Source organism: Orbicella faveolata, unplaced genomic scaffold, assembly GCF_042242905.1.
Source record: "Orbicella faveolata isolate gen_17 unplaced genomic scaffold, um_ofav_v1 contig_2, whole genome shotgun sequence".
NCBI lineage: Eukaryota > Metazoa > Cnidaria > Anthozoa > Scleractinia > Merulinidae > Orbicella > Orbicella faveolata.
Window position 1 is genome coordinate 12,098,010 of NW_028301547.1, and position 27,108 is coordinate 12,125,117.

The 27,108-nt window shown below is 38.5% G+C and overlaps 1 protein-coding gene and 2 pseudogenes across 1 annotated transcript in view; 2 read left to right on the forward strand and 1 right to left on the reverse strand.

Annotated features, from left to right (window-relative positions):
* LOC110046028 (DNA-dependent protein kinase catalytic subunit-like) overlaps window positions 1-27,108 on the reverse strand; it is a 290,155-nt gene that overhangs the window by 243,121 nt on the left and 19,926 nt on the right. Inside the window, exons 5-10 of the mRNA XM_089289604.1 lie at window positions 17,334-17,398; window positions 10,001-10,044; window positions 4,932-5,044; window positions 4,354-4,453; window positions 3,666-3,721; window positions 888-918 (exon numbers count right to left, since the gene is read on the reverse strand). Of these exons, the coding sequence (XP_089145730.1) occupies window positions 888-918; window positions 3,666-3,721; window positions 4,354-4,453; window positions 4,932-5,044; window positions 10,001-10,044; window positions 17,334-17,398 (409 nt within the window). The remainder of the gene's footprint in view (window positions 1-887; window positions 919-3,665; window positions 3,722-4,353; window positions 4,454-4,931; window positions 5,045-10,000; window positions 10,045-17,333; window positions 17,399-27,108) is intronic.
* Window positions 6,556-7,813, forward strand: LOC149111987 (uncharacterized; annotated as a pseudogene).
* LOC149111988 (uncharacterized) lies at window positions 12,726-14,108 on the forward strand (annotated as a pseudogene).

Below are 27,108 nucleotides of genomic sequence, written 5' to 3' on the forward strand. Positions count from 1 at the left end.
TCGCATGTCTGGTTTACTTTGGTGGTGTTCGAATGGCTCGATAGAAAACTAAGTTTGATCGAATGTCAGATAACGATCTGCACCTGAAGTCAAACTAGCAATGAATAGATTTTAGCCTGCGGTAAAAGTATTTTTAATTAATTAAGTATTAACTTGTATTGGACAAACACTTTCCAGGAGATGCATTTGAACTGTTGGCGACAATTAGAATTCAATTTCAGATTGACAACACTTGTAACAAATATTTCTAGAGACAATAAAGTTTTGACCAGCGACCCCGCAAGACAGTACGCGCGTCGCCGAATGTTTTTAAATTTTGTGTTTGTATTTGTTTACACTGTCATCAGAGGTCGAGCAGTCCGAACTAGTTTAGACAAGAAACTCGATGCAGAAGAGTTTCTATTTCTCTCATGGAGAAACTATTTTTCATGAGAAATCGTGTATACGCATATCTTTGTATTGACGTAATGAACTGAATAAAGAAATCACTCGTGTACCCATACTTTTAGGTCTGATTAAGGAGCTCAAACGCCACCACCTTTCTGTGAAGAATGAAATCTGGGAATAAAGGACAGTCACGTAATTAAACTGGCAGTGAACGACTAGAAGGAATTGATTACTCTTCTTAGTTGCTAGCCTTCACTCATTGCAGTCACTTTCATTTTTCTTTCTTTTTTCCTTTTCTTATGTTTTTGTTTTGTTTCTATTTTCCGAGCTGATACCAGTTTATTTTTGTTTGATTTGATTTTTTAAAATTTAATTTTACATATTTTTCGCGTAATTATGATAATTATTCGATGTTCCGGGATGTTCTGGGATGTTCCGGGACGGTCCAAAAAAAGATCTTTGACCCAAGGCTTATTTATAAATAATTGCCTTACACCTACCCTTTGGTACATCATAACGACTCAGACTGTCCTGAAAGCAAATAAATATTTTAAGTCAGTTGTTATATTTATTAAGGTATTACTATAGCAACATGTACCAAATCTTTATTCCAATCCATTGATCTACATGAAAACATGGTTGGCTTTGACAACTTTATGTTTGTTTTGCAAAAATTTTATTTTTTACTTGAAAAATCCAAGTTAAAAATAGGTGCGAGATTCACTCCTTCCTTCGATTCCTGCTAGACTTTTTGTGATTGAATCCACTAACCAGTGTATAAGACTTCTGCAGTTGTAGCGAAGTTCAAGTTATATTCGATCTGAAGGTGCAACAATTTTCCCATGGAGTGATCAGTTTTAATTTTCATATTAAGCAATGTTTCTCATTTGTTCTTCGCATTTGACACAAGTACTCAATATCTTACCACAGAAATAATCTACAGTGGATAGATTTTCACACTAGCGTTTCTATGTATAGAAGTTAATTATATAAATAGCACATTTCCCACTGTTGTCGCGTTAAATATTCATGTAATGTAAGTTTGACTGTACTGAACAGCCGAAAAAGAAGATATTGAAAATCACAATATTAATGAGCTGATACGAAGAAATAGTTAATGAATAGCAGAAAAGACAGTGCACATGGATGCAAGTTCTGCAGTCACTGATATCGCCTTGGAAAGTCAGAAGGAGAAAAGGGGAAAAAAATAATTGAAGAAATCATTACAGCAAGGGGTATTCATATTTGGTCACCCAGCAATAAAGGAACCCCGCCGAATAGGGCTTAGCTTTGTTGATTGGACGAGCCGCGGTCCTGTCCTTGTAGCATAGTGGTGCCACACCGGACCTAGTTTCTCTCAAAAGATAAGAACGAAACAAAAAAATTTGAAGCCTGCACCTGGAATTGAGACCGCAGAACCTACAATTGTAAACGCCCAACTGAAGATCAGTTTTAGATCTGATCAAAGATATATACATACACGACCGTATCAATGGGGCAGCCAAACTCTCCCTAGGGCTGGGTACACATGAAAACACACCATTTTTTCAAACTTTTTTCATGGCTACGATTAAATTCCAAACCATGACAACGTATTATGAAAAAAAATATTTTTGCACCCTAGAACTGTATTGTAAATCTGCCACCTGCTGGGGAATGCCAGAGCTTGGAGAAAAGATAACTCCTAAAGAACTGATCAAAATGAATAATTTTTACATTTTTTAAAAGAAGAAAAATAGTTTAATGTTTTAAACATATATTAGATTTTTTAAAAGTGAAAAGCACATGAAATGGTGACCAGTCAAATCTGATACAGAAAATCCAGCATATATTTCAATGCATACATGTAACTTTGTCAAAATGCACTGGATGGAAAGGTTTTATGCTTAACCCATTGACTCCCGCTGTTTTTTGCCAAAAACACATTTGGACATTTTGGAGATTTTCAGGCTGGATACGGGTCAAATTAGCTCCAATCTACTCAAAAAGGCATTTGTAACATGACAGCATGCCTTTCTTTCCACCAGCATAACGTGACCTATATCTTTAGGCTTTTCGATTTTTTTATTTTTTTTTCCCTTTCCTTTTTCTCCTTTTCTTTTCTTTTTGCTGCAGTGATTGACCTTCTACTGGGTTTGCTTCCAGTTCAAAAAATTCTTAGAAAGCATCATCGAGATAGGCAATTTTTTCCATGGAGTAGCCACATGTAGTCACATGAAATTTCACTCTGAGTTTTTCACTCAACTTTTTGAGCATTTTCGTGCATATTTAAGGCTTCATTGAGCCAATCACTCTGACCTGGGTATCATTGGAAAGATCTTTTCCTCCTGCAGAAGTTGAACATAGATGATGCCAATTTTGGTCAAAGGTGATGACGTCAGAAGTGGAACAAAGGCCAAGGCTCGTCACGGCTGATTATGGGTGGCACGGGAGTCAATGGGCTAAAACAAAAAGTTACTTAGAACAACAAATCCTGAAAATTTCAGCTGAATTGGATAAATCCTTCTCAAAATATCTTTTCTCAAAGGCAAAAATAACTCATTTTGAGAAAGAAACCTTGAACTTACAGTAACAGAAATTCTCAAAATAAAACTTCTGAATAAAATATTCAAATTCTGGTAAAAACTAAAAAATGTGAATTTTTTACGGAAGTTCAGGTCGACCCCCACCTTAACATCATGGAGCAAAAGACGGGCTAAGCCGCAGACAAAGAAGCTGCCAGAAAGTAAATGCAACGGGAGGAAAATCACTGATATTGGCAAGTATAAAACAAAGAATGAAAAAAAAAAGAAAGAACATGAGAACCCGCAATACAGGGATTTTATTACTTGATAAATTTGGTGATCAGATAAGAAGCAGTACTTTCTTTGTGGTATCGTCTCCCACAAGGATCAACGATAACTTCATGAATGTTTCCAACGGTGTCACATCTCCTGATGAATTCTCTTACCATTGCATTTTGCACTATTTCTTCACAATGCCAGTGGCCTTTAACTTCATTTTTCACCCCCAATTTATAAATGACATATAAACCACAGATTAAAAACTCAGTTCATGGGCATCAAATTTGCCACTGTTTACAGATGATCCATTTTCCAAGTTGAGAGGCTCCTAGCCACTTTGATTCCTCAACTTTGGCACAAACCTCAAGATACAAGATTGATTTAGACATGACTTGATTTCCAGGAAAAAAAATTAAACAATCACTGAGCTCAGTAAAAAAATTGTTAGCTTTATCAACTGATTGCAAGTTAGTGCAGCGAACAACATATACTAACTTGTGGATTGATAGCCATTATTGTGTAGCTGTAGATGTCTTTGGCATACCTAGAGCCTTCCAAAAGACACAAAAGAGACTTTAATTAGACACTAATATATGGCTAAAAACATCAGAATCAATATCTTGGGGGTTTACAGTGGAACCCCATTAATCTGGTCCCCAACAGGCCACAGAAATCTGGCCATATTAACAGGGTAGCCGTATTTAATGGGATTTTCTATACAAGAAAATGACTGACTGTTCATTTGTTCAGGCCAGAATAAAGTGGCCATAATAACAACTGGTGGCTGTATCAATGGGGTGGCCCCAAGGTAGGGTTCCACTGTACTTAATGCGAGATGTGTACTGCATCTGTAAAATAATTTAAAGACCCCTCTGAGTAACTCTTAAAGTCACATCTCGTTTAATTCTCATCAACTAGTTTTTTGTATATTGTCTTTTTACAAAAACAATTCACTTCATGTCTTATTGGAAAGTACAAGTACATAAATACTTTCTTACAATAGGAAATATTCTTCAAACAAAAATCCAACAAAATATCTCCAGCCCTTCCTCTAATTGCCTCTCTCTCAGACCTGATAGCTGAGGATTGTGAGCTCAAGCAACAACTCCACTGCACAAAATTTTTTTACTTCAACATTGCTGAATACTGCAAAGTAAATTTTAAAGTTATTGGTTAAGCCAACCTTCTTCAACAGATTGTGTGAAGTTTGTCAGGTAGGAAGTCAAACCTCTCAAGCATCCAGCAATAATAGGCATATCTGGTTTCTTGGCCTTGCTTGTCATCTGCCAATACCAACAGATTAAAACAAGTTCATCCCATTCTACCACAAGGTAAAATTCATCCTTCCTATGTAATTCTATTTTTACTCGTAGTAGACTTTCTACATAGTGGACGGTAACATGGAATAATCTTCTGCCAATGCATTAAAAGCAGAGCACTTTATTCTAGAAAGATTACAGACTGAGAGAAAGCACACAGGGCTGTCCTAAACAAAAGCGACATCCAACAAGAAGAAATGTCCACTAGATATTCCATGTTTTATGTAAATATAGAGCACACAGTTATTGTCTCCTGCACACCACGTTGTCCGCAAAAATAATCAATTAATATTAATTAATTATTCAATTACTAAAGGTTATACCATAGTGGCAGACAAGTTAGTAGACCACAGCCTGTTGAACCACCCCAATAGTGCATTCTGTACTAAAAGGCACTAACACTGCATAATTATGTTTGACACAGTTTCAACAGTACATGTACCTGTGACTTAAGAACACTGATATAAATAGAAACAAGCCGGTCTGAGTGACTGAGCATAAATTCTGGAAATACTTCGGCAAAGGTGCCCAACAAGGAGTACAACCAGTGTTTTACTACAAAACGAAAAAGGGTTTTAAAAAATGAACAGTTAGTATAAAACAACCACTTGCATCTAAAGCTATACATCACACACTACGTGGGTCGCACAGAACCCTTGCACTCAATATACACAGTATCCCTTTATTTAATAACTATCGGCACAAGTTGTGACTGCTGAAGTTGACAATACATGAACCATTCATGATATCCATGAGAATATGTTTTAGTGTATTAGTACATGTAATTACTGCCCTTACTGCTCTCTTTTCTTTTGCATCCCAAGTACTAGAACGTAGTAAATCATCAGAATACGATTTGCATCTCTGAAGTGCATGTTGTTCAGACAGTCTTTGGATAAACCAGACTGGTAGTTTTTGTCACAGAATTATAATTTCAGGAACTGATTTACGAGGAAGGCATGTATTTATTTTATCATAACAGGAGTCAAATGTCTGAACTACTTTTTAAAAACAAAGGTTGGTTGTATGTTTCAAACTAAATCTATGTTTACAAAATAAATTTGTTCATGAGCCACATGTATGGTCCTACACAATCTAACAAACACTAATCAGGGAAGCCAAGCATGCAACAGTAGAAGCACTATGAGGAGCTGAAATTCCTTCATTATTAATGTTCGGTGTGTAGCCAGGCATGTTAAAAATTGGTAAAAAAGGAAAGGAATTAAATGGTTGTCACTGGCTAAAAATATGTGGTTATCGGACGTTTCGGCCACTACTGTTGCCTTCTTCAGCAAAAGATGGAAAATGCAAATGTTAAATGGCGTCCTGCTAGAATATGTAATAGATGTGTGATAAAACTAAATGAGCAATAGTCTCTAGAGTATTCTTAATGAGCGTAAAAATTCTTAATGCCATTGTACACGTTCGGTAGCGCTATGTGTTCGTTTATAGCGTTCCTGTCTCGCACGGAATGCCAAGCTTCAAGAATTAGTCTTTGTTTCCATACTGATGATCTGTCAGGGCCGAGCCGTAGTCATGATGAATACCAACAATTACACCAACAAAATAAACAACCTTCTAAACGATGACAAAACCTACCACAAGATAACAGACAAAAGAAGGAACCCAACATCGAGCACTGAAAAATCCCTCAACAATCTTCTCCTACAAATTAAAGATCAGCCAGCCTCGCATGACAGCAGCAAGAAACAGCTGGAACCGAAGCTCTACTACAAACTTCACAGCACCGATTCCACACCAGCGTCTTTTTATGGCCTTCCTAAAATCCATAAGGAGAACGTCCCTATCAGACCAATTAGGAGTGCCATTGGATCTCCCACATATGAACTATCCAAATACCTCGCCAACATCTTGTCGCCACTTCAGAATAATACACAGTTAAAAACAGTGCATCTTTCGTCGAAAAGATCCGCACCTTGTCAGTAGATCCCGACAAGATTCTAGTATCTTTTGACGTCGTGTCACTGTTTACTTGCATTCCAACCCACCTAGCAATCGAAGTGGTTAAAGAGAGACTGGACTTTGACCAATCACTACCAGAAAGAACCAACTTGTCTATCCAAAATATCATGACACTTCTACAGTTTGTCCTCGACAACAATTTCTTCATTTTCCAAGGCAACCATTATCAACAAATTTTCGGTTGTCCGATGGGATCCCCAGTCAGCGCCATCTTGGCCAATCTCGTCATGGAACATGTCGAAGAAAAGGCTCTCTCGTCGACCCCTAACCCTCCTAAATGGTGGTTTAGATACGTAGATGACAGCCGCGTATGTGTCAAAAGAGAGCACGTAGATGAATTCCACTCACATCTCAATTCCATCAACCCTCACATCAAATTTACAATCGAGATAGAATCAGAAGGTTCCATTGCCTTTCTCGACACAAAAACAACCAGACAAGAAGATGGCTCGATCACTGTGTCTGTTTACAGGAAAGCTACTAACACCGACCGTTACCTTGATTTCAAATCACACCACCATCCTCAGCATAAACACTCGGTCGTGCGCACTCTCATGGATCGCACAAGGAACATTCCTTCCACGGAGGAGGAAGTTTCACGGGAAACTAAACGAGTAACGAAAGCTCTTGCCGCTAATAACTACCCTGCAAATTTCATTCACAATGGCCGCCAACTGAGTAGACAACAAGAAACGAATGATACCGACCATCGTGGTTTTGTCATCTTCCCCTACGCCAAAGGTTTTTCCGAAAGAGTCGCAAACATTCTTCGAGGTTTCAATATCAAGGTCGCCCATAAACCTATTCATACCATCTCGAACATACTCAAAAAACCTAAAGACAAGATCGAGAAAGAGGCTTCCAGAGGCATTGTTTACAAGATCAAATGTAAAGACTGTGACTGTGTTTATGTTGGTCAGTCATCACGCGCGTTAAAAACACGTATGAAAGAACACGCAAAGGCTATAGCAACATCGGACAAAAACTCTTTATTGGCCAAACACCATATGCTCAACGGTCACCAAATAGATTTGGAGAACGTTGAAATTGTCGACAGATCATCAGTATGGAAACAAAGACTAATTCTTGAAGCCTGGCATTCCGTGCGAGACAGGAACACTATAAACGAACACATAGCGCTACCGAACGTGTACAATGGCATTAAGAATTTTTACGCTCATTAAGAATACTCTAGAGACTACTGCTCATTTAGTTTTATCACACATCTATTACATATTCTAGCAGGACGCCGTTTAACATTTGCATTTTCCATCTTTTGCTGAAGAAGGCAACAGTAGTGGCCGAAACGTCCGATAACCACATATTTTTAGCCAGTGACAACCATTTAATTCCTTTCCTTTTTTACCAATTTTTTTCCTTCATTATTGTTCATAGCTATTATATGGATAATAAATTATACTTGATGTAGTTTGCTTTTACTGAAAACCACTTCATTTCAATGAGAGAAAGAAAATCAGTTTTCATGCTAATGCATGGACACTCAAATATAGTGCCCAAAAGCCGCGGAAACAAATTTTGATGAGCTTCAACAATTTTTGACAAAAGTAGACACTACTTCAAAGGAAACAATATATTTTTGAACTCAAAATGAGAGTACACAGACAAAATGGTCAGGTATCTTAAATTTATAGACAACTTATATTCTGCACAATACACATTCAACATGATTGGTTGTTCTTAATGTATTAGCAACTTATATTCTGCACAACACATGTTCAACATGGTCAGGTATCGTTAATAAATGGACAACTTATATTCCGCACAGTACACATTCAACATGGTCAGGTGTCCTTAATTTATAGACAACTTGTATTTTGCACAGTACATCTTCAAAACGGAAAAGAGTCCTTAACTCAGGCTTCCAAGGGAAAGCCAAAGTCTAAAAATGCAAGTCGTTTTGTCTTGGTTGCCAAATAGGGGGTCATAGTCCCAGGTGGGCCTAGTGTAGAACGTGGAAACTGGAGATGAGAATTGCGACGACAGCTTGCTAATCAGGTGGTCACTCTTTGTGAACAACATAATTTACAGAATGCTGTGTTTTGTGAAAAAGGCTTTAGAAAGAATCATGCCTTATACCCTCATCTCACTTACAAAGATGCTAAGCGTTTTCAAAATGGATAGGTCCACGAATATAGCCAAATTAGCAAAGTTTGTGCTAGGTCTCAAGATATAACAAATGGGGCACATACATGAACATGTATGAGATCAAACTACGGAAACACTGGCAAACCTATGAGCTACTGAGTTAACAACAAACTACATGTATGATGCTAAGACAAACACTGATCAAGAATCTTTGTAAACAATGTGTAGTTGGATAAAAAGAATATTGAAGAGTAAATATTTCATGCAAGCTTAACTTTTGTGTTAAACACCCTGATTCTTTCACTTGTTTTTCTTGTGTTCAATACCTGTACAATATGATTTGATATTGTGACACGAAGCCCAATTTAACACTCTTGTAGCATCTAGTTTATAGAGAACTTATGCCTTTATACTCTCCACAGTAGGAGACTTTAATTCACAAACCAATTAAATTCTGCACCATACATGTTCAGGAACATTATTTACAAGATAAACTGGTCAAACTGTGACCTCATGTATTATGGCCAAACCAAAAGAGCTGCTAAAACTAGAATTTCAGAACACAAAAGAGCAGTCTGTATTTTTGACGCTAATTCAAAGGTTTCCCAACATGTTTATCAACATAATCACAACATGGATTCCGATAATGTTTTAAAAAAATCATTGACAGACCTACATGTAACAATCACCACAAAAGACTTTTTCTGGAAGCATGGTTTTCCCAAAGAGACCAGAACGTAGAGAATACATGACCATGTGGACATTCCAGACATTTACACTTCGCTTCATTAATTTGCAATCTGCTCATGATCACACACCTGGCTAATTTGCACAATTTTGGACCATTTTCATATAATCCATTGTTACACTTTCCATTCACAACAGATTAAGACCAAAGTTCTTCGATCAAAACGTCTTTTTACTGTTTTTAACAGAACATTTGTTTCAACATTTTTTAGACCAGTGTCAAACCCATTTTTATATATTATGGTCCTAAATTTATAAACAAATTAAATTCTGCATGGTAAATGTTCAACACGGTAAGGAGTCTTTAATTTAGAGACAACTTATCTTCTGCACAGTACATGTTCAACATGGTCGGGTATCTTTAATAAATCAACTGGGCAACTTATCTTCTGCATTTGCTTTATTTTCAGGGTCTGGACAGGCACCCGGTATCTTTAATTTATTGGCAAATAAATTATATTCTGTACAGTATGACTTCAACATGGTCAGGTATCTTTAACTTACAGGGAACCCATAATCAATGGATGCACATTGTCCTTAGAGCAACCACAGATCTCGAGGTTTAACAAATCAGAAGAAATGGTTCCCACCTGAAACAAATATGGCATGGATACTGCTCGCTAGTTGCATTACTACAAGAGCTACATGTAGCAACAAATAACATAAGGTAGTAACCTGTAGATGAGTGTTTAGATGGCTGCATACAAGCTCCAAAGTATCTTGTGTAAGTAAAGGCAAAATGATGTGTTCATTAAAATCAGTTTACAAGAGCATCTGACATACCCTCAAAATCAATTAAATCTGAAAGGTACATACATGTACATGTACCAAACAGAACCAACCTTTTCGAGGTTAACAAATGCAAGCTTCCCTCTCCCCCTGTACCATTCCCCTTCTTAATGTTATTATAAAATAAAAACTTATCTCTTGTACATGCACATTTCCAACCTCCTGAAATAACATCGATGTGCAGAGGGAGTTAACACGTGTATAACATCTGTGCACCAAATCCTAAAGGCGCTTTTGAAACAGCAAGTGTTACCAATGAAGTACTGTTGACTGTTCTAATGGAAGCAACAAACATCCTAAACAGTAGACCCTTGACCCAAAATAGTGACCATCCCATGGACAAAGAACCCCTTATGCCAAATCATCTGTTGCAGTTGTGACCCTGTCCCAGCTTGCCCCTGGGATCTTTGAGAAGGAGTTTTTTATATTGTAGGTGACAATGAAGGCAAGCAGAATACTTAGCTAACCTATTTTGGAAGTGGTGGATCAGAGAATGAAAGAAATGAAAGAAATGAAAGAAAGAAAGAAAGAAAGAAAGGAGGGAGGGAAGGAAGGAAGAAACGAAGGAAGGAAGGAAGGAAGGAGAGAGGGAAGGCAGGAGTGAGGGAGGGAGGGAGGGGAGGAGGGAGGGAGGGGAGGAGGGAAGGAGGGGAGGAGGGAAGGAGGGAAGGAGGGGAGGAGGGGAGGAGGGGAGGAGGGGAGGAGGGGAGGAGGGGAGGAGGGGAGGAGGGGAGGAGGGGAGGAGGGGAGGAGGGGAGGAGGGGAGGAGGGAAGGAGGGAAGGAGGTGTCCAAAACCCGTAGTTGCGTTACACGTCACATATCTGGTCACATGCTTCAAGTTGATTGACATATAAGTCATGTGAGAGAGGGTGAGAAGGTTCTAGATTTCTGATTGTAAAATGTGAGAGAGAACACAAACTTGTGTGTTGAAAAGATTGTCAAGATTGTGGAAGTACAGAAAGTATACAGTCCTCTGAAGGAAATAAAGATTTGTGAAGTCCTAAGTTGTGTGGATTTCTATCACAGTGGTCCCTCGAGCTAGATAATCGAGCTTGAAGACGTCGACAAGATTGAACACGTGTGCAGACTGAAAATATGTCAGTTGTCGAAGCCATAGCGAAGAAAGTTAAAATCAGAGCTGCCCATAGAGGATCTACGACGAAACTTCTTAATCGTTTGAAAGACAGGCTGAGTGATGAAGAAAATCCAGTGGATAAATTCTGGTTGAAAGAATCGATTCAGTCGATGCGACTGAAGATAGAGTCGCTCAAAACATTGGATGACCAAATTATTGACCTTATTGCAAGTGGAACGGCCGAAGGTGTAGAAGAGCGTATCGAGAAAGAAATTGAGAACAGTGATGAAGTACGAGCAGAATTGAACAATATCGTGATGAGAATGGAAGAAATGATGAGTAAATTTGATCCGCCACCACCGATAGTTCAGCCAAGTGCCTTGTCACCGCCCGCTCAAGTTCATTCAAACATGGCATCAGGAATCCCTCAGCAAAGCAAGGCGAAAGCAAGACTCCCCAAGCTCGAAGTAAGGAAATTTCACAGGAAGATCCAAGAATGACAAGAATTTTGGGACACTTTTGAAAGTGCCATCGACAAAAACGAAAGTCTAACAGCCGTCGACAAATTCTCCTACTTGCGAAGTTTAGTCACTGAACTGGTCAGAGCCACCATCACGGGTTTCTCCATGACAGCAGCAAACTATGCGGACGCCGTTGACGTTCTGAACAGGAAGTACGGTAAAGAAACTGCCATACAACATGCTCATGTGAATGACTTGCTAAATTTAGTGCCGGTGTTCAGCGATAAAGATACATCTCATTTGAGGAAACTATGCGACAGTTGTGGTGCTCATTTTAGAGCCCTGAAGGCACTTGGAGTGGACAAAACTACCTTTGCAGCAGTGGTAGTTCCCGTCGTTTTGCAAAAGTTGCCTGAAGCATTTCGCTTGACCATCACGAGGGGAGCCGACTTTCTGAACTGGTCAATGGAGGAGTTGTTGAGCGTGTTCTTAAAGGAGTTAGAACTGAGGGAAGACCACTACTATGCAGTGTCCTTAGGTGGAAATACGCAGAACAGGAAGGAGAGCAACACATTTTACACAAAGCAGGAAGTTGAGAACTGTGCGTTTTGCCTTGGGAGACACGCACCAGTGAACTGTAAGAAAGTGAGCGATGTGAATGCACGTAAGAACATTTTAGTTAAGTATGGTAGATGTTTCAAATGTGTGCAAAGGGGACACCTAGCCCAAGATTGTAAGTCGATTGAATTATGTAACAAGTGTGGGTGGTCCCACCACATTTCAATTTGTGATAAGCAGGATAAGCCAGCAGTCAGTGAATTTGAAGTTAGACCAGAGGCTACCCCTACCACTACTAGCCCCAGTAGTTTTCATGTTGGTGCGGGGGATCATGTAGCCCTACAGACTGCCCGTGCAGTCATCACCGGGGAGGGTCAGCCACAGAGGGTGAGAGTTTTATTTGATGCCGGCAGTCATCATTCCTTTGTCACAGCCAGAGCTGCTTGGCTTCTGCGGCTTCCTGTAACCAGGCAAGATTGGCTTGCAATTAGTACGTTTGGGCAACGCTCAAGGGATATGAAGTTAAGGGACGTCGTCCAAGTCAAGGTGAGTCCTATAGGGGGGGAGAGTTTCATTAACATGGAGGCATAAGTAGTTCCAGAAATTTCTAGTATACCAAATACCCATGTAGAATTAGTAAAATCTGATTAGCCCCACTTGAATGGGCTGTGGTTCTCCGATGTGAGTAAGTAAAGGGATGAGATGGTTATAGATGTATTGATTGGGGCGGACTACTTGTGGCAATTTCAGAAAGGGTGCACAATTAGGGGTAAGTTTGACGAGCCTGTTGCTGTAGAAACGGAGTTGGGGTGGGTCTTGTCAGGACCCATGAAGGGCCATGACACATGCAGTGATGTACACTTCACCCAGGTAAATTTCATTGCAAGCTCTGCTGAAGAGCAAGAAAGTCTAGAAGATGTTCAAAGATTGTGGGATCTGGAGACACTGGGTATTAGAGAGATTACTGACCAGGTTCATGAGTCATTTCAAAATAGCATCTCATTCACTGGGACCAGATACTCTGTTCGCTTACCTTGGAAAGAGGGGCACCCGGAACTACCCAGTAATTATGGAACCAGTCTGTATCATCTTAAAACTCAGATGCGAAGACTAGAAAACGATCCTGAGATTCACAAAGAGTATGGGAACATCATACAGGACCAGCTACGAGTGGGAGTGATAGAAAAGGTAGCAGAGTTGGAAAAGGCCCCCAGGATTCACTACTTGCCTCACCAAGCAGTTGTTCACCAAGACTTGGCTACTACAAAGGTAAGAGTGGTATATGATGCTTCCTCGAAAGAGAGTAAGAGTGTCGCATGTTTGAATGATTGTTTGCATGTTGGACCCCCTCTGACCCCCTTGCTTTGCAACATTTTGCTTCGATTCAGGGAAAATAGAGTGGTCCTGGTAGGGGATATTGAAAAGGCCTTTTTAAATGTGGAAGTTGACTCAGAGGATAGAGATTGTCTGCGTTTCTTGTGGGTAGAGAAACCCCCTGATTTGTCCCAAGTTGTTGTCTACAGGTTTTGTAGAGTTGTATTTGGACTGACTGCATCACCTTTGTTATTGAATGCTACACTTCGACATCATGTCAAAAGGTATGAAATTTCTGACCCAAGGTTTGTAGCGCAGTTGTTGGATTCGTTTTATGTTGATGATTTTGTTGGTGGTGGAGCAACAGCTCAGGAAAGTATGGAGTTGTACCAGAAGACTCAGAGTCGAATGGCTGAAGGAGGTTTCAAACTCAGGAAATGGCTGACAAATGATTCACAGGTAAGGGCCAAAAGGGCAACTGAAACCCAGATTGGTGATAAACAAGATGTGGTGACAGAGGAAGACATTAGTTATGCTAAGTCTTCTGTGGGCATGAAGTTGGGAAGCAAGGGCCAGAAGGTGTAAGGGTGTGAGTGGGATTACAAAGCTGATGTCATCACTCTTGATCTGATGTCGATTGCGCAGTGTGCCAAAGGCTTACCCGCCACTAAGTGGAATACATTAAGGCTACTAGCAGGAGTCTATGACCCCTTGGGACTAATTAGTCCAGTTACGGTGAGTGTCAAGATTATATCTCAAGAGATCTGTCGTCAGAAGTGTGAATGGGACGAGCAGCTAGAGGGAGGGGCCAAGAAGGGCGTGGAAGATTGGATTAAGGGCCTCATTGACTGTCATAGGATTGATGTAAAGCACTGTGTCTATGACCACTTCAAAGTCGATCACAACATTCAACTTGATAGTCTAACAATTAACTTGGCAAACATCAACATCGTATTTCACTCTTCAACTTTGTACTTTGTATCACGATCATTGAAACTTTAAACATCAACTTTCAAAGTGACAGTTCAACGTTCAACTTTATCCATCAACATTCATGTTAACATGTCAACAATGATATTGACACATGGGCTGTCAGCGAAAGATGAAGTTTGAATCTCCAAGTCAAATGTTGAATCACCAAAGGCGCACCAATCCCGCCAAAATTTAACTTGAGAATTTGACTTTCAAGTTGATAATTCAACATGAATTGTTACGTGTCAATATCCGTGTTTAGGAATGAACATTGCTATTGCTGATCATGTAAATATGTTCACCATGACGTAATGTTCAATCTTTCAAAGTTGGTTTCAACCTCGTTCCCAGGGTCCTCTCTCTTCCTCCCTCGAGAAAGTACCCTGGTTGCGGCTGGTCACATGTCTGCTAGATTTTTGCGGATTCCATAAAAATGATTGGAGGGAGGGGTGGGACAGTTAAAGTTTGTCTCCACTGAGCTCACCTACTGAGCCCAGTAGGGAGTGGAATTTGTAACCTCAGCCGAACTCATAGCGAAGGCATTGACACATTCAATATTGGAGTTCAATGCATCAAAGTTCGGCTTAAAGGTTAGCCCTGCATTTGGCTGAATTTTCCCATTGATAGTTGGACGGTCTTTGGAATTTGTGGTGGTGAAAATAATTGACAAAGAACTTGGAAATGACGACCACAACAATAAATGAACCGCGCGGTGAATTTAATTCATTTTTCATTTGGCGAAATCACAACGTAGGTATTTACTCACTCGTTTAGAATTAAATACGTCATTTGTTCACTTACAAAGGTAGTTTTGAATTTCATTGAATTATTCCCATCGACAGGTTGACGGTCATTCCATTCTCTTGCGGCAAAAACAAATTACGAAGAACTTGACATCAACAACGACTGAGTGCTGAATACTAATAACTTGATTAAGCAGCTTATATTTTTCGATCGGCAAAATCACAACAGAGACATTGATGCCTTCGTGTACAGTTTGATACGTCCAGTGTTGGGCCAGGAGACTACCTTTGAATTTGATTGAATTCATCCAATCGATAGTTTGATAGTCATTCGGTTCTCTTGCTGTGAGAAATTCTATGAAGAACTTGACAACAGCGACATCGGTTGCGGGTTTGCAAAATCCAACGGCTTTCATTTTAAAACTGTTTTAGCGGTAAGTCCAATTTTCGGCCAAGAAACTAGCTTCTCATTTAGCTGAATGCATCCCGTCGATAATTTGATGGTTACTTAATTCTCTTGCTGTGAAAAACTGATTAAACTAATCTGAAGCAGGTTGTTGACAGTTTTTAAAAAAGCACTGAAAAATAAGCAAAGTTCCCTCTCAATTAGCACCTCATACTCAAAGAAGTTCAGATCATAGCGACGAAGCATTGGTCAGGCAGGATCTCTGACAAACAACTTACTCCACTTTCAAAGCAGCAGCAGCGCAACATTCACCTCCCTAGACAGTGTTGACTAAAAGTTGAGGACCCACCCTCTGTGTCGCTTTGGTTGGCATACGTAGACACTTGACCAGCCGCAACCAGGGTACTTTCTTGAGGGAGGAAGAGAGAGGACCCTGGGAACGAGGTTGAAACCAACTTTGAGAAATTGAACATTACATCATGGTGAACATATTTACATCATCAGCAATAGCAATGTTCATTCCTAAACACGGATATTGACATGTAACATTTCATGTTGAATTATCAACTCGAAAGTCGAATTCTCAAGTTAAATTTTGGCGGGATTGGTGCGCCTTTGGTGACTCAACATTTGACTTGGAGATTCAAACTTCATCTTTTGCTGACAGCCCATGTGTCAATATCATTGTTGACATGTTAACATGAATGTTGATGGATAAAGTTGAACGTTGAACTGTCACTTTGAAAGTTGATGTTTAAAGTTTCAATGATTGTAATACAAAGTACAAAGTTGAAGAGTGAAATATGATGTTGATGTTTGCCAAGTTAATTGTAAGACTGTCGAGTTGAATGTTGTGATCAACTTTGATTTTTGGCAGGGATGGAACTCCATAGTTAATGGCCATTAGAATGAGTTGTGGAGGTTTTCAAAAGTGAAGATGGTTTTGTGCAATTAGCAAACATGTTAAAAAACTGCACTGTCATAATATGACATGTGTGAAGTGTCAGAGAGAAAAAGAAATCAAAACAATGACGACCATTCTAATGCAAACAATTAAGAATTTGTGTTGTCTTGAAATGTCATGTCCTTGAAAATTTGGTGATGTCTGGAACATTTTCCTTTACATATGATGCATTTGACGTGCCTGCCATGCACTGCATCTCCTATGTTGTCATCTTTTAGCTTGTGCAGGGGACAGTGGCTGACTGAATCATCTGGGAAGAAGATTAACAGTGACTTGACTTGTGATAATTAAATATTACACTGGGTGCCTTACTCACAATTCAGTGCCTTTTCAAGTTATTATGTCGACAGAATGTCAAGTATGATGCTGATACTGATTGAAAGAGCTGCCTGATAAAATCAAATGATTAAATTTGATTTAGTAAGTCTACACTTTTTGGACCTCTTTGTGTTCTGCAGTTGTTCATTAAGTACAATATTATTATTATTATTCTAATGGTGGCTACACACTCCCATGCAGGACAAACATAACACAATAGTGCAAAGTCACATGCAATGTAAGTATTTTTTTAGCACCTTAGAACTTTAAACAGTACACATTTGGAACAGTATTTTTAGGGGTAGTCCATCAAGGTAGTCCATGGACTGGAGGTCAGTGTTTTGTCCATCACTTCCCTGGACAATGACAGTAGTAGCATGCTGTTAACTTAACACTGAAAAGGATACTTGTCAATCATCCTTGGGACGTTCAGTTCTTCCATAACAGAGGATTCCAGTTTGATTTCTAAAATCTGGGAAAACAATACGTGTATTAGACATTTAAACAATGTCATCATGTGTCTAGCCCCATGAGCCCTCCCCTGATGACGCCGTGCTCATCAATTTTTTTGGTGATGTTGCGGTGTTCAGAACCCTGATGTCCCCTTCCATGAAACCAATTGAATACTTATTCTCATCATTGCTTCAAAAGGAACTCCTCCCTCAAACTCTGCAATTCTCATTCAAATACAACACAAATTGAGGAAAGAGATGTCATTGTATCACCTTTGAACAAAGCTTTCCACCACTGATATAGCTATACCTTCCTATTGTGGTCTTAATTATTATTAATTTTTTAATTCAGTCTGATACATACAAGAGATTAACCTAGAAACATAATACATGACTGGGAGAGAGAAGGCTTGTTTCAATGTTTCCATCAAGTCTTGATATTGGTATGCCTTGTGGATTTTCTCTACCTAGACACCAGCATTTTCCAGAATACCTTTGACTGAGGTGTAGGAATAGTAATAGTAATAGTAATGGGTGCACTTTTCTTGATTCTGATGTTGATCCACACAAACTTTACAAGATTTAGTTACCCTGTTCATATTTAAGCTATACTTGAATCAAGTCAGAAATACATACAATATAATAATAATAACAATAATAATAATAATAATAATAATAATAGATATTTATACAATGTATAGTGCCTAAGTATCCAGATCTGTTCTAAGAGATAAAAATACAGAGAGCAATGTTAAAAAATAAAGTAAATTAAAAATTATCACTCGCTCAAATAATAATTTCTAATCATTATAACAAATAAAAGTATATTCTTTTATTTCGTTCAACTTTATCTTTATGCCGATGACCAAATGATAACAAAATACTTTTCTTTAAAAATGACTTAACCTTTACTTCTTGTCCTTCTTCGACAACACCTTCCACCATCTTGCTTGTCAGAGCATTACCGACTTTGCCAAACATTTCAGATTGAGCCATTACCTGTAAAAATGTTTGTCTCATTCACAGCCACGTTTAGGGGATCTTTCAGCTCTTGAATTTCATGTGTTTTGGTACACAGAAAGGCTGATAATTTGAGGCGTCTGCCTTATGAGTTGTGGAAAGAGCTAACAGAATATTTGACTGTTCTGACTGTCACTCTGTGTCTCTATGTCTTCAATTTGGTGGTCTTTACACCTCGGATATACTACATAAAAAGTTACTAAATTCCTATTCATTTTAACAATGGGTATCAATTTTAACTTTTTGAAAACAGTGAGAATGTTTTTAAATTTCTGTTAGCCATAATGGTAAGAAACTATCCATTAGCCATAGAAAAGCCTAATGTTAACCATAAAAGTCACAACCTTATTGAACCCTCTTTATAACTACAGTCAAGAGAATAAAGTATTTTGTAGGCTTCTCGTATTTCATCTTCACCATTGCAATTACAGGTCTTGAAAATTATTGGTAATTTCACTGGCTTAATTGGCTATTTAAATAAATAAATTCAAAATCATACAATTGATGACCATGAACCAACAAATGCAAGTCACAGTCATGAAAGAATCAATTTTAAAAACTGTCTGCAGGTTTTCTCTTAATTAAATCAGAATCTCTCATGGAAAGTGTTGTTTACAGTCTCCCTAATCTGCAATTTTGCTGATCTTTTGCAACTCCTTTTTAAGCGATGACATATTGTGTGACGTCATCACATTAAGCTGGCGTGTTTGCATTCCTTTGGATAGTGATTTCTCATAGTTTCATCGTTCTTAGGTCCATCACGCTTATGTCACGCATGACTTATCCCTCCATGGAAGCAAAATGCACTCTGGGAGTTAGTAAATGAGACAATTAGGTTCAGCAGTGTGCTTTTAATTCTAGCTTTTAAAAGAAGATTTAGGGGTGGATTTTGGTTTATACAGTATTGGATAAATTTGCATTCACGGGCAAACTCATAACAAGGACATAACCTCCATACATACAAGTTTAGATAGACAAGTACGTCGCACAGGCAATAGGTGAAGGCTTTGCGGCTTTCATCTGCTGTTTGTAGGATCAGCTGAGTGCTTTACATCGATATGACAAGTATACAGTTAAAACAACAAATTAATTCCCAGTGAGGTAATTAGTGTTGCCAAATATTTTTAAAGATAATAAGGTGTCGATTTCAGAGAGAGAAACTTCTACTTTGCGGCTTTCCTTTGCTGTTTGTAGGATCAGCGGAGCGCTTTTCATTTCAGCTTTTAAACAAAGATTTGGGGGTTGATTTTGGTTTATACAGTGTTGGATAAATTTGTGCTCACTGGCAGACTCATTATAAGAACATGTCATCCATACATACAAATTTAACCTGATAGACAAGCAAATCGCACACAGAATAACTGAAGGGTATACATAAAATTTAGGGATTGGTAGCATAGTTGTATTTCTGTGAAGTATATATGAAATAATTCACATTTGAACTGCGGTTGTAGATGAAAGTGAAGAATGATCATCGCAGCAAATTTTCCAATTTAAGCAACTGGAAAGATGGAAAGAAGTGGAACTGGAAAGAAGTTGCTTAAATTGGAAAATTTACTGCGATGATCATTCTTCACTTTCATCTACAACCGCACTTCAAATATGAATTATTTCATATATACTTCACATCATTTCACTCCTCACGGGAAGATATGAACTCAATTAATTGACCTCGCTCCCAATGTGTGGCTTCATAGCTCAGTTGGTAGAGCATCGCACCGGTATTCACAGAGGTCATGGGTTCGAATCCCGTTGAAGCGCTGATTTTTTTTCAGGCTTCTTCTTTCCAGTTGCTTAAATTGGAAAATTTACTGCGATGATCATTCTTCACTTTCATCTACAACCGCACTTCAAATATGAATTATTTCATATATACTTCACATCATTTCACTCCTCACGGGAAGATATGAACTCAATTAATTGACCTCGCTTCCAATCTGTGGCTTCATAGCTCAGTTGGTAGAGCATCGCACCGGTATTCACGGAGGTCAAGGGTTCGAATCCCGTTGAAGCCCTGATTTTTTTTTTCAGGCTTCTTCTTTCCAGTTGCTTAAATTGGAAAATTTACTGCGATGATCATTCTTCACTTTCAGTTGTACTTCTACCAGTCTTGAACTGAATTGAGTGAGCATTGTCTGAATTGAATGAGCACTGTGAAAGCACTGTATTGGCATTGTATGAGCACTGAAACGGTTTACAGTAGTGATAATGAAGTCAGGGTACGATTCATTTGCAGTTTTCAGTTTTTTATGAAGTTTTGGAAATGTGCTGTTTTATATTTTCTGTCAACGAAAATGTGGTTGTGATTAAACAATTGATAATTGTTTTAAAAATATTGAAGATCCGATACCAGGATTCATTATAAAAGAAGTATGATATACTAAACAATAATTATGCTAAAGGCTCCAATGTAGCGAAACATGCCTGGACCTTTGATCATGCCATCGACTTTAACAATGCTGAGATAACTGACAAAGGCAACAGCCACATTAGAAAGACGCTGGAATCCTGGCACACAGCGAAAATGGTCAAGGCCGACAACAATTCGTGCCCTCTGCCAGGACAAAATAACATTCTTTCAAACAAACACTAATTTTACACTTTTAGCATTCTCACATTCTTTCACACGTATTCTATTTAAAATATGCCACTCGCTTGTTGTATTCAAAAACTTTTAGGTCTATTTTATCATTTCATTTTTGTCCGTCGAAGACAGCAGACTGGCTGTTGAAAGCTCATAACTTTAAACAATTTTACCAGAGAACGTTTTTTACCTCTTTGATAATTGTTTTGTAAGGGTAAAGAAATACGAATGTTCATTGATGACAAATATACAGTTAAAACAGTAAGTGCTGAGATCTGATGGAAATATATAAAAGCTTCAAGATTTTTACAGTGTCCCTAGCTTATATTTACTCATTGTAGAGGGTCTTGTTATAGGGAAAAAACAAAGAAAAATCTTGCGACTCCTGATATTTGTCCGACTCAATTTGATTTTTTGCCCCACAGAAGCTGATATGCACTAGGTTTTCATCTGTGAAACGCCCACGTCAGCAAGAGGCGTTTCACAGATGATGCCTAGACTGTATCAAAGTTCATTATTGAACAGAACAGAACAGAACAGTTTGCACTTGAGTGATGGCTTAGAAATGTATCCAAATGAAGCACAAAATCCTCTATAATGTTGAGGACCTGTTGGGAAATATACAATGCACTGTGATGTTGTGCCGATCTTTTTGAAAACCTTCTCACCGAAAGAGCCACTAAGTTAGGTAAAGTAAACAGATTTACAGTTCGAGATCACAAAACATATGAAACAAGAAGATCTGTTAGATCTTATAACCACGCTTTTAAAATTTAAGTGTTTGCTTAGCACTGCAGTCAAAACGCACTGCACATTCCAAAGCAGTCCTTGATGATTCTTTTGTTACTGTAGACATCACATCACTTGATCAACACAAACTCTATCATTGCACCATCAGTCATAGCCATTGTGAAATCTCCAATGACGTAATGGTCTTAATCTGGAACTTTTTTCGGGATATGTATGGGCATGAACGATATGAACAATACGATAATAACACTATTAACAACAGCTTTCCTTCTTAAAAGTCAGGATTAAATTTAATTGGTGTTTTCCACGAGTAAAGGGCTAGCAAAGTAGCCACACGAGTCACATAATTCAAGACTTCCGTTATCCACGGCTATCTTTAGTACGGTGGTTATTCCCCTACCAATGACGTAATCCTTGCATGTTCTGACATGTTCTTTGCTTGCCTTGCAAATATTTAATTTTCCTTCCGATCTATGAACTCGCTGCAATGAAACAGCCAAAGAGTTTACTTCATTTGCCTAAACCACAAGAAATGCTAGCAAAACTGCAGATAAATTAATGACCGTCGCTTCTGCCAAAGTAACCTTGCAAAGTAAACACGATCTTATTTGTCACCTAGGGAAAGTGAAAGCTGCAATGTCAACGCATTCCTTGGCCGACGTAATACTTTTTTTAACGTGTTTATTATTCCTTTTGAATCCAACGCTTCAATAAAACCAAAGGAAAATATATTTTACCCACAACAAAGAAAACAATATCATGTCCGTGTATTAACGTTTCAACAGCTTTTGGTGAACAAATTACACGTTGTGTGACTCGAAATTTGGCCAAGCAGAGGTCTGCGTCTGGTCACCGACAAAAAAAATAAATAAATAAACCACGGGTAAACCATGAACTGTGCTCGGCCCATGGCCGCACGGTTAAAAAGGGCCATTTTTTGAACAAGTGTGCTCTGAACCCACCCCACAGAATTTTTTGAAACTTTGCAAAAAGTTGGATCACATCATGCTTATTACAATTCGATAATAAAAAAAGGGGGTCACCAAGCTTGTTTTTGAGTTATAAGCACTTAAACCTAAAATTAAGGGTGTCTTTAGCAGGTCATATTGTTGCTATGGTAACCTGTTACATTAAAAGGATGACCGCAACTTGTTTACTAATGATTGGGAATTTGTATGATACCATTATTGTAGCATCACTTGTTAAACGGTGGTAGAATTCATCCTTCAAAGTATAGCTGATAGAAAAGTGCTGGAAACTGTTGCCAGCCTCCTTCAGCCAATGTTGGAAACATACATGTAGCTATGCACGCCTTTTGTGAAATCATGCCTTTTCCAGAAAATTACGAATTTTTCAATATTAAAAATCTGATCAGAATCCCTAGGAAAGCAAACCCAGAAGACTGCAACAACTGGAGGTGTGTGACACTGCTTTTGATACCAAGCAAGTGTTATGCAAAGTGATAATCATACAAGTACAGAATATAGTGAGTACTACCCTTCTGCGAGAGCAAGCACAGTTTAAAAACAGGAGAGGAACAACTGAACCATAATATTATTCACTTAAAGGAGCATTTTGGAGCAATGATTAGCAGAGAAATACCTACATTAACTTTGTAGATTTTGGACAGGCATTAGACAGTGTTCGTAGAGGCAGTTGAATGCAAACCTCTAGTCAGGGCTTTGCTGTAAACTTGGGTGTACCCCAAGGATGGGTAATTAATGTTTGCCTTCCTGTCCATGATGATCATAGACTGGTTTATGAAGAATGTTATAGGGCAGCAACACACTGGCATCAGGCATCTACATTGACATGGACTCCAGAGGGTTGAAGGGCTAACCAAGTTAAAATTTCCTAACCATTTGTTTATTTCTCTTTTTTAAAGTAATTAAATTGTTAATTAATTTACATACCACGAACACCAGGGATACATACATACATACATACATAAACTTTATTTAACCTCGAATTTCAGAGTAGCTTGACCAGCTAATATTTCCGAGCAACAAAATATTTGACAACGAAAAATTAAAATAGAAATTGCTATTTACATATTTACAATTGACTTATGTTAACTACATGTTTTATGAATTGGTTTTACTGATGTGCTTTTTGAAGTCTGAGAAGTTACATAACCTTATGAAATTGGGTAGAGAATTCCATTTTTTTGTTGCCAGATAAGTAAAGGAGTGGAGACCAAAAGTTGTAGTTTTAGGTTTGGGCATTTCCAGTATATAGTTTCCATGCATGTTGTATGAAGTAGAACGGAACGAGAACATGTTTCTCATATAGGCCGGATAGCTAGTGAAAAATAGACTTTTGTACAAGGTAGTAAGGAATTTACAGATGCGTTGATCGTGAAGTTGGAGACAGTTTACCCTGTCTAGCAGCACATTATAAGGCGATTCAAAATCGCTTAGAATGAATCTCAGAATCCTTTTGTTAAGAGCTTCTATTTTGTCCCTGTTGTTTGCACTGCAAAAGTGCCAAACTGTTGAGCAATAATCAAAATGAGGGAGTATGTAGGCCTTATACAGTTTCACTAAAATGTCTTTGGAAATAAGGTTTCTGAACCTAAGCATTACATTAAACTGGTTGTTGACTTTTTTGCAAATAAGAGATATGTAATTGTGAAAATTTAAATTGTTATCAATGTTCATTCCCAAAGTGTCAATTGAGTCCTTTGTAGGAAACGAGAAGGTGTGTTCCGATTTTCCCAGGATCAAAGCCTGATGTTTGCTTTCATTGGCCAACATTCCATTTTCCTGGTACCACCGGTTTGCTGTCTCGACTGCGTTACGCATGCGCCCATCTAGCGCAACAGGATCACTGTCCGATGAATATATTTGGTGATCATCTGCATAAGCATTTAACTTAACATCCCCGCAAAACAAGAAAATGTCATTTATGAAAATATTGAAAAACATGGGACCGAGGACACTTCCCTGAGGCACGCCTCGTCTTGCATGTAGCCACTCTGAAAAAGTATCCCCTATCTTGACCCTCTGATTCCTTGAGGAAAGGTAGTCCTTAATCAGGGCACAACTTGCCTGGTCCAATCCGTAGGCTTTGAGCTTCGCAAGAAGAAGAGAGTGTTGGATTACATCAAACGCCTTTGACAAGTCCATAGATACAACTGCCACAGTGTCCCCTTGATCTCTCATCCTTCTCCATTCCTCCATCATGCATAGCAGGGAAGTTTCACAGCTGTGAAATTTCCTATAAGAGCTGATATAGTCCGATAGAATCAAGCTATAGAAATCACCAAGTTGCGCTGCCAGGAGTCTTTCAAATACATTATTTAGCGCAGGAAGTACAGTAACCGGCCTGTAATTTGCTTTATTTAGTTCATCGTCCTTTTTGAATAGTGGTGTAATCTGTCCCATCTTCCAAGATGCCGGATACCTACTCTGATCAATAGAGCAGTTGAATAGCAGTTAGCGGCTTGGCAATCGCAGAAGCAGAATCCTTAATCAGCCTGGGTGGTAACATGTCGTAACCACATGCTTTGCGCGTATTCATGTGTTTAAGCATTTCTTCTACCAACACCATGTTCGTGTGATGAAAGCTAAACTGTTCTGGTGCATGTCTTTGCGCATTACGAATTGCCAAAATACTTGGATGATTCACGAAGTCTTCTCCAAAATCACTTTCCTTTACATCATCAGCATTTTCCATCACCTTGACGAAGTGATTGTTCATCAACTCTGCAATCTGTTTCTTATTTGTGATGGGAACTTCATTTTCCTTAAAAACTATGTCATTTGTAAGTCCCACTCGCAGATAAGCCGAACCCCAAGTTTGGTAACTCAAATTTTGGAAAGTTTTTGGAAAGAAATCAAACTTATTTACATGTGGAGTCTTGAGAAAGATTCTTTTCATGTACATTTCTTGATTTATCAAAAACTCACTAACATTGAAAACATAGCATACTTCAAACCGAAACCCTTACCAATAATTTTAGTTCTCCAATAGTATAGACATGATGTCTACCGACTTTGACATATGTTTAATCTTTCTCTGGTATTTTTCAACCAGTATTTTTTCATTCCTGTCATTCCTGTTTTACCTACAACTTACAGTGCTTTTGTTCATTTGTTTGTAGCTTAGTAGCCAGGTATTTCACCAAGAGATGGAGTACGGGACAAAAGTAGTTTTTGATCACAGCTCATTGAAACAGTGAAAAGAGCAGCTTTGAACCGGCATGGAGACTCTCTGCTGCGGGGCCTTTAGTTGGTCTAAAGTGGCAACCCTAAACTGGCTAAAATATTTTTTAATGAAGGTTTAACATTGTTTAAGAGCAAGAAATGTAGGCTTATGCTTATGAACAAGAACGGCTCTTTTGGGAGCCACCAAACTTGAAAAAGCAATGATAGATGCGTACTCTGATATTATTAGTTTTATGAAGTCTTATTAGTTTGCTTCAGAAGCATATGACCTAGTTCGAGGTGATACGCTTCTGTTTGTTTTTCATACAAACTTATTATTTTTTGAAGAAAAGTGTTGATTTATGCAAATGATTGGCACATCATCCAGATGTTCTCACAGATAAGCCGTGTCCCCGATTTTTTAGGAAAATTTTGAGTAAAAAGGTGCTGCTTATCTGCCGGAATTTATGGTATGTTATATGACAAATGATAATAGATGAATTTCAAGTCTAATAGTTTGAGTGTTGACATTTGGTTTTACTAATAGGCCCTTTGCATGACCTGGTCACATGGTACAGAATCAGTCATGCTGGGGTGCAAGTTGCACCGTAGGACTTCCTAAACAAAACAACTTGTTCCAGTCCACCTTAACCTGCCTTTATTTTGGAAGACCTATTGCAGGGATCCTTATTGGTTTTTCACCAAGTCTCAGCCGGGCAAGTATGCCCTGACAAAATTTTACTTGTCCATTGACATACCATGCGATGCACTCTGGGGTGGATACAATATGGCAAAACAATGTTTTAGTTTCACATATGATGAGAGTGCTTATCAAAGGAGTTACTCTTGTTGTTGAGACTAAAAAAAGAAAAAAGCTTTTGTCAAATAAATTTTGATCAGCAAGGCTGAAGATGTCCGTGGCAAATGGTTTTTCGGTTCTGTTATTTCTGAATCACAGCAATGATACAGTACCAGAAACAATCATTACCATGAAATCCTAGGGGTTGCAACAGAACAGCACGTTCCCAGTACAGCATGTCCATAGTTGTAGCTGTTGGCAGACACAGAAAAACCAGGTACAACCTCTTCAAGTGCCATGAAGACTGACAGGAACTCTTTCGCTCTTCCTGCTCGTATTTGGCTTGTTTTTCTGAATTGTTAACATTACTAAATGCCATATCCTGATTTCGGATGCAGATGCAGTACTGAGCATCAGCGGTTGACAAAA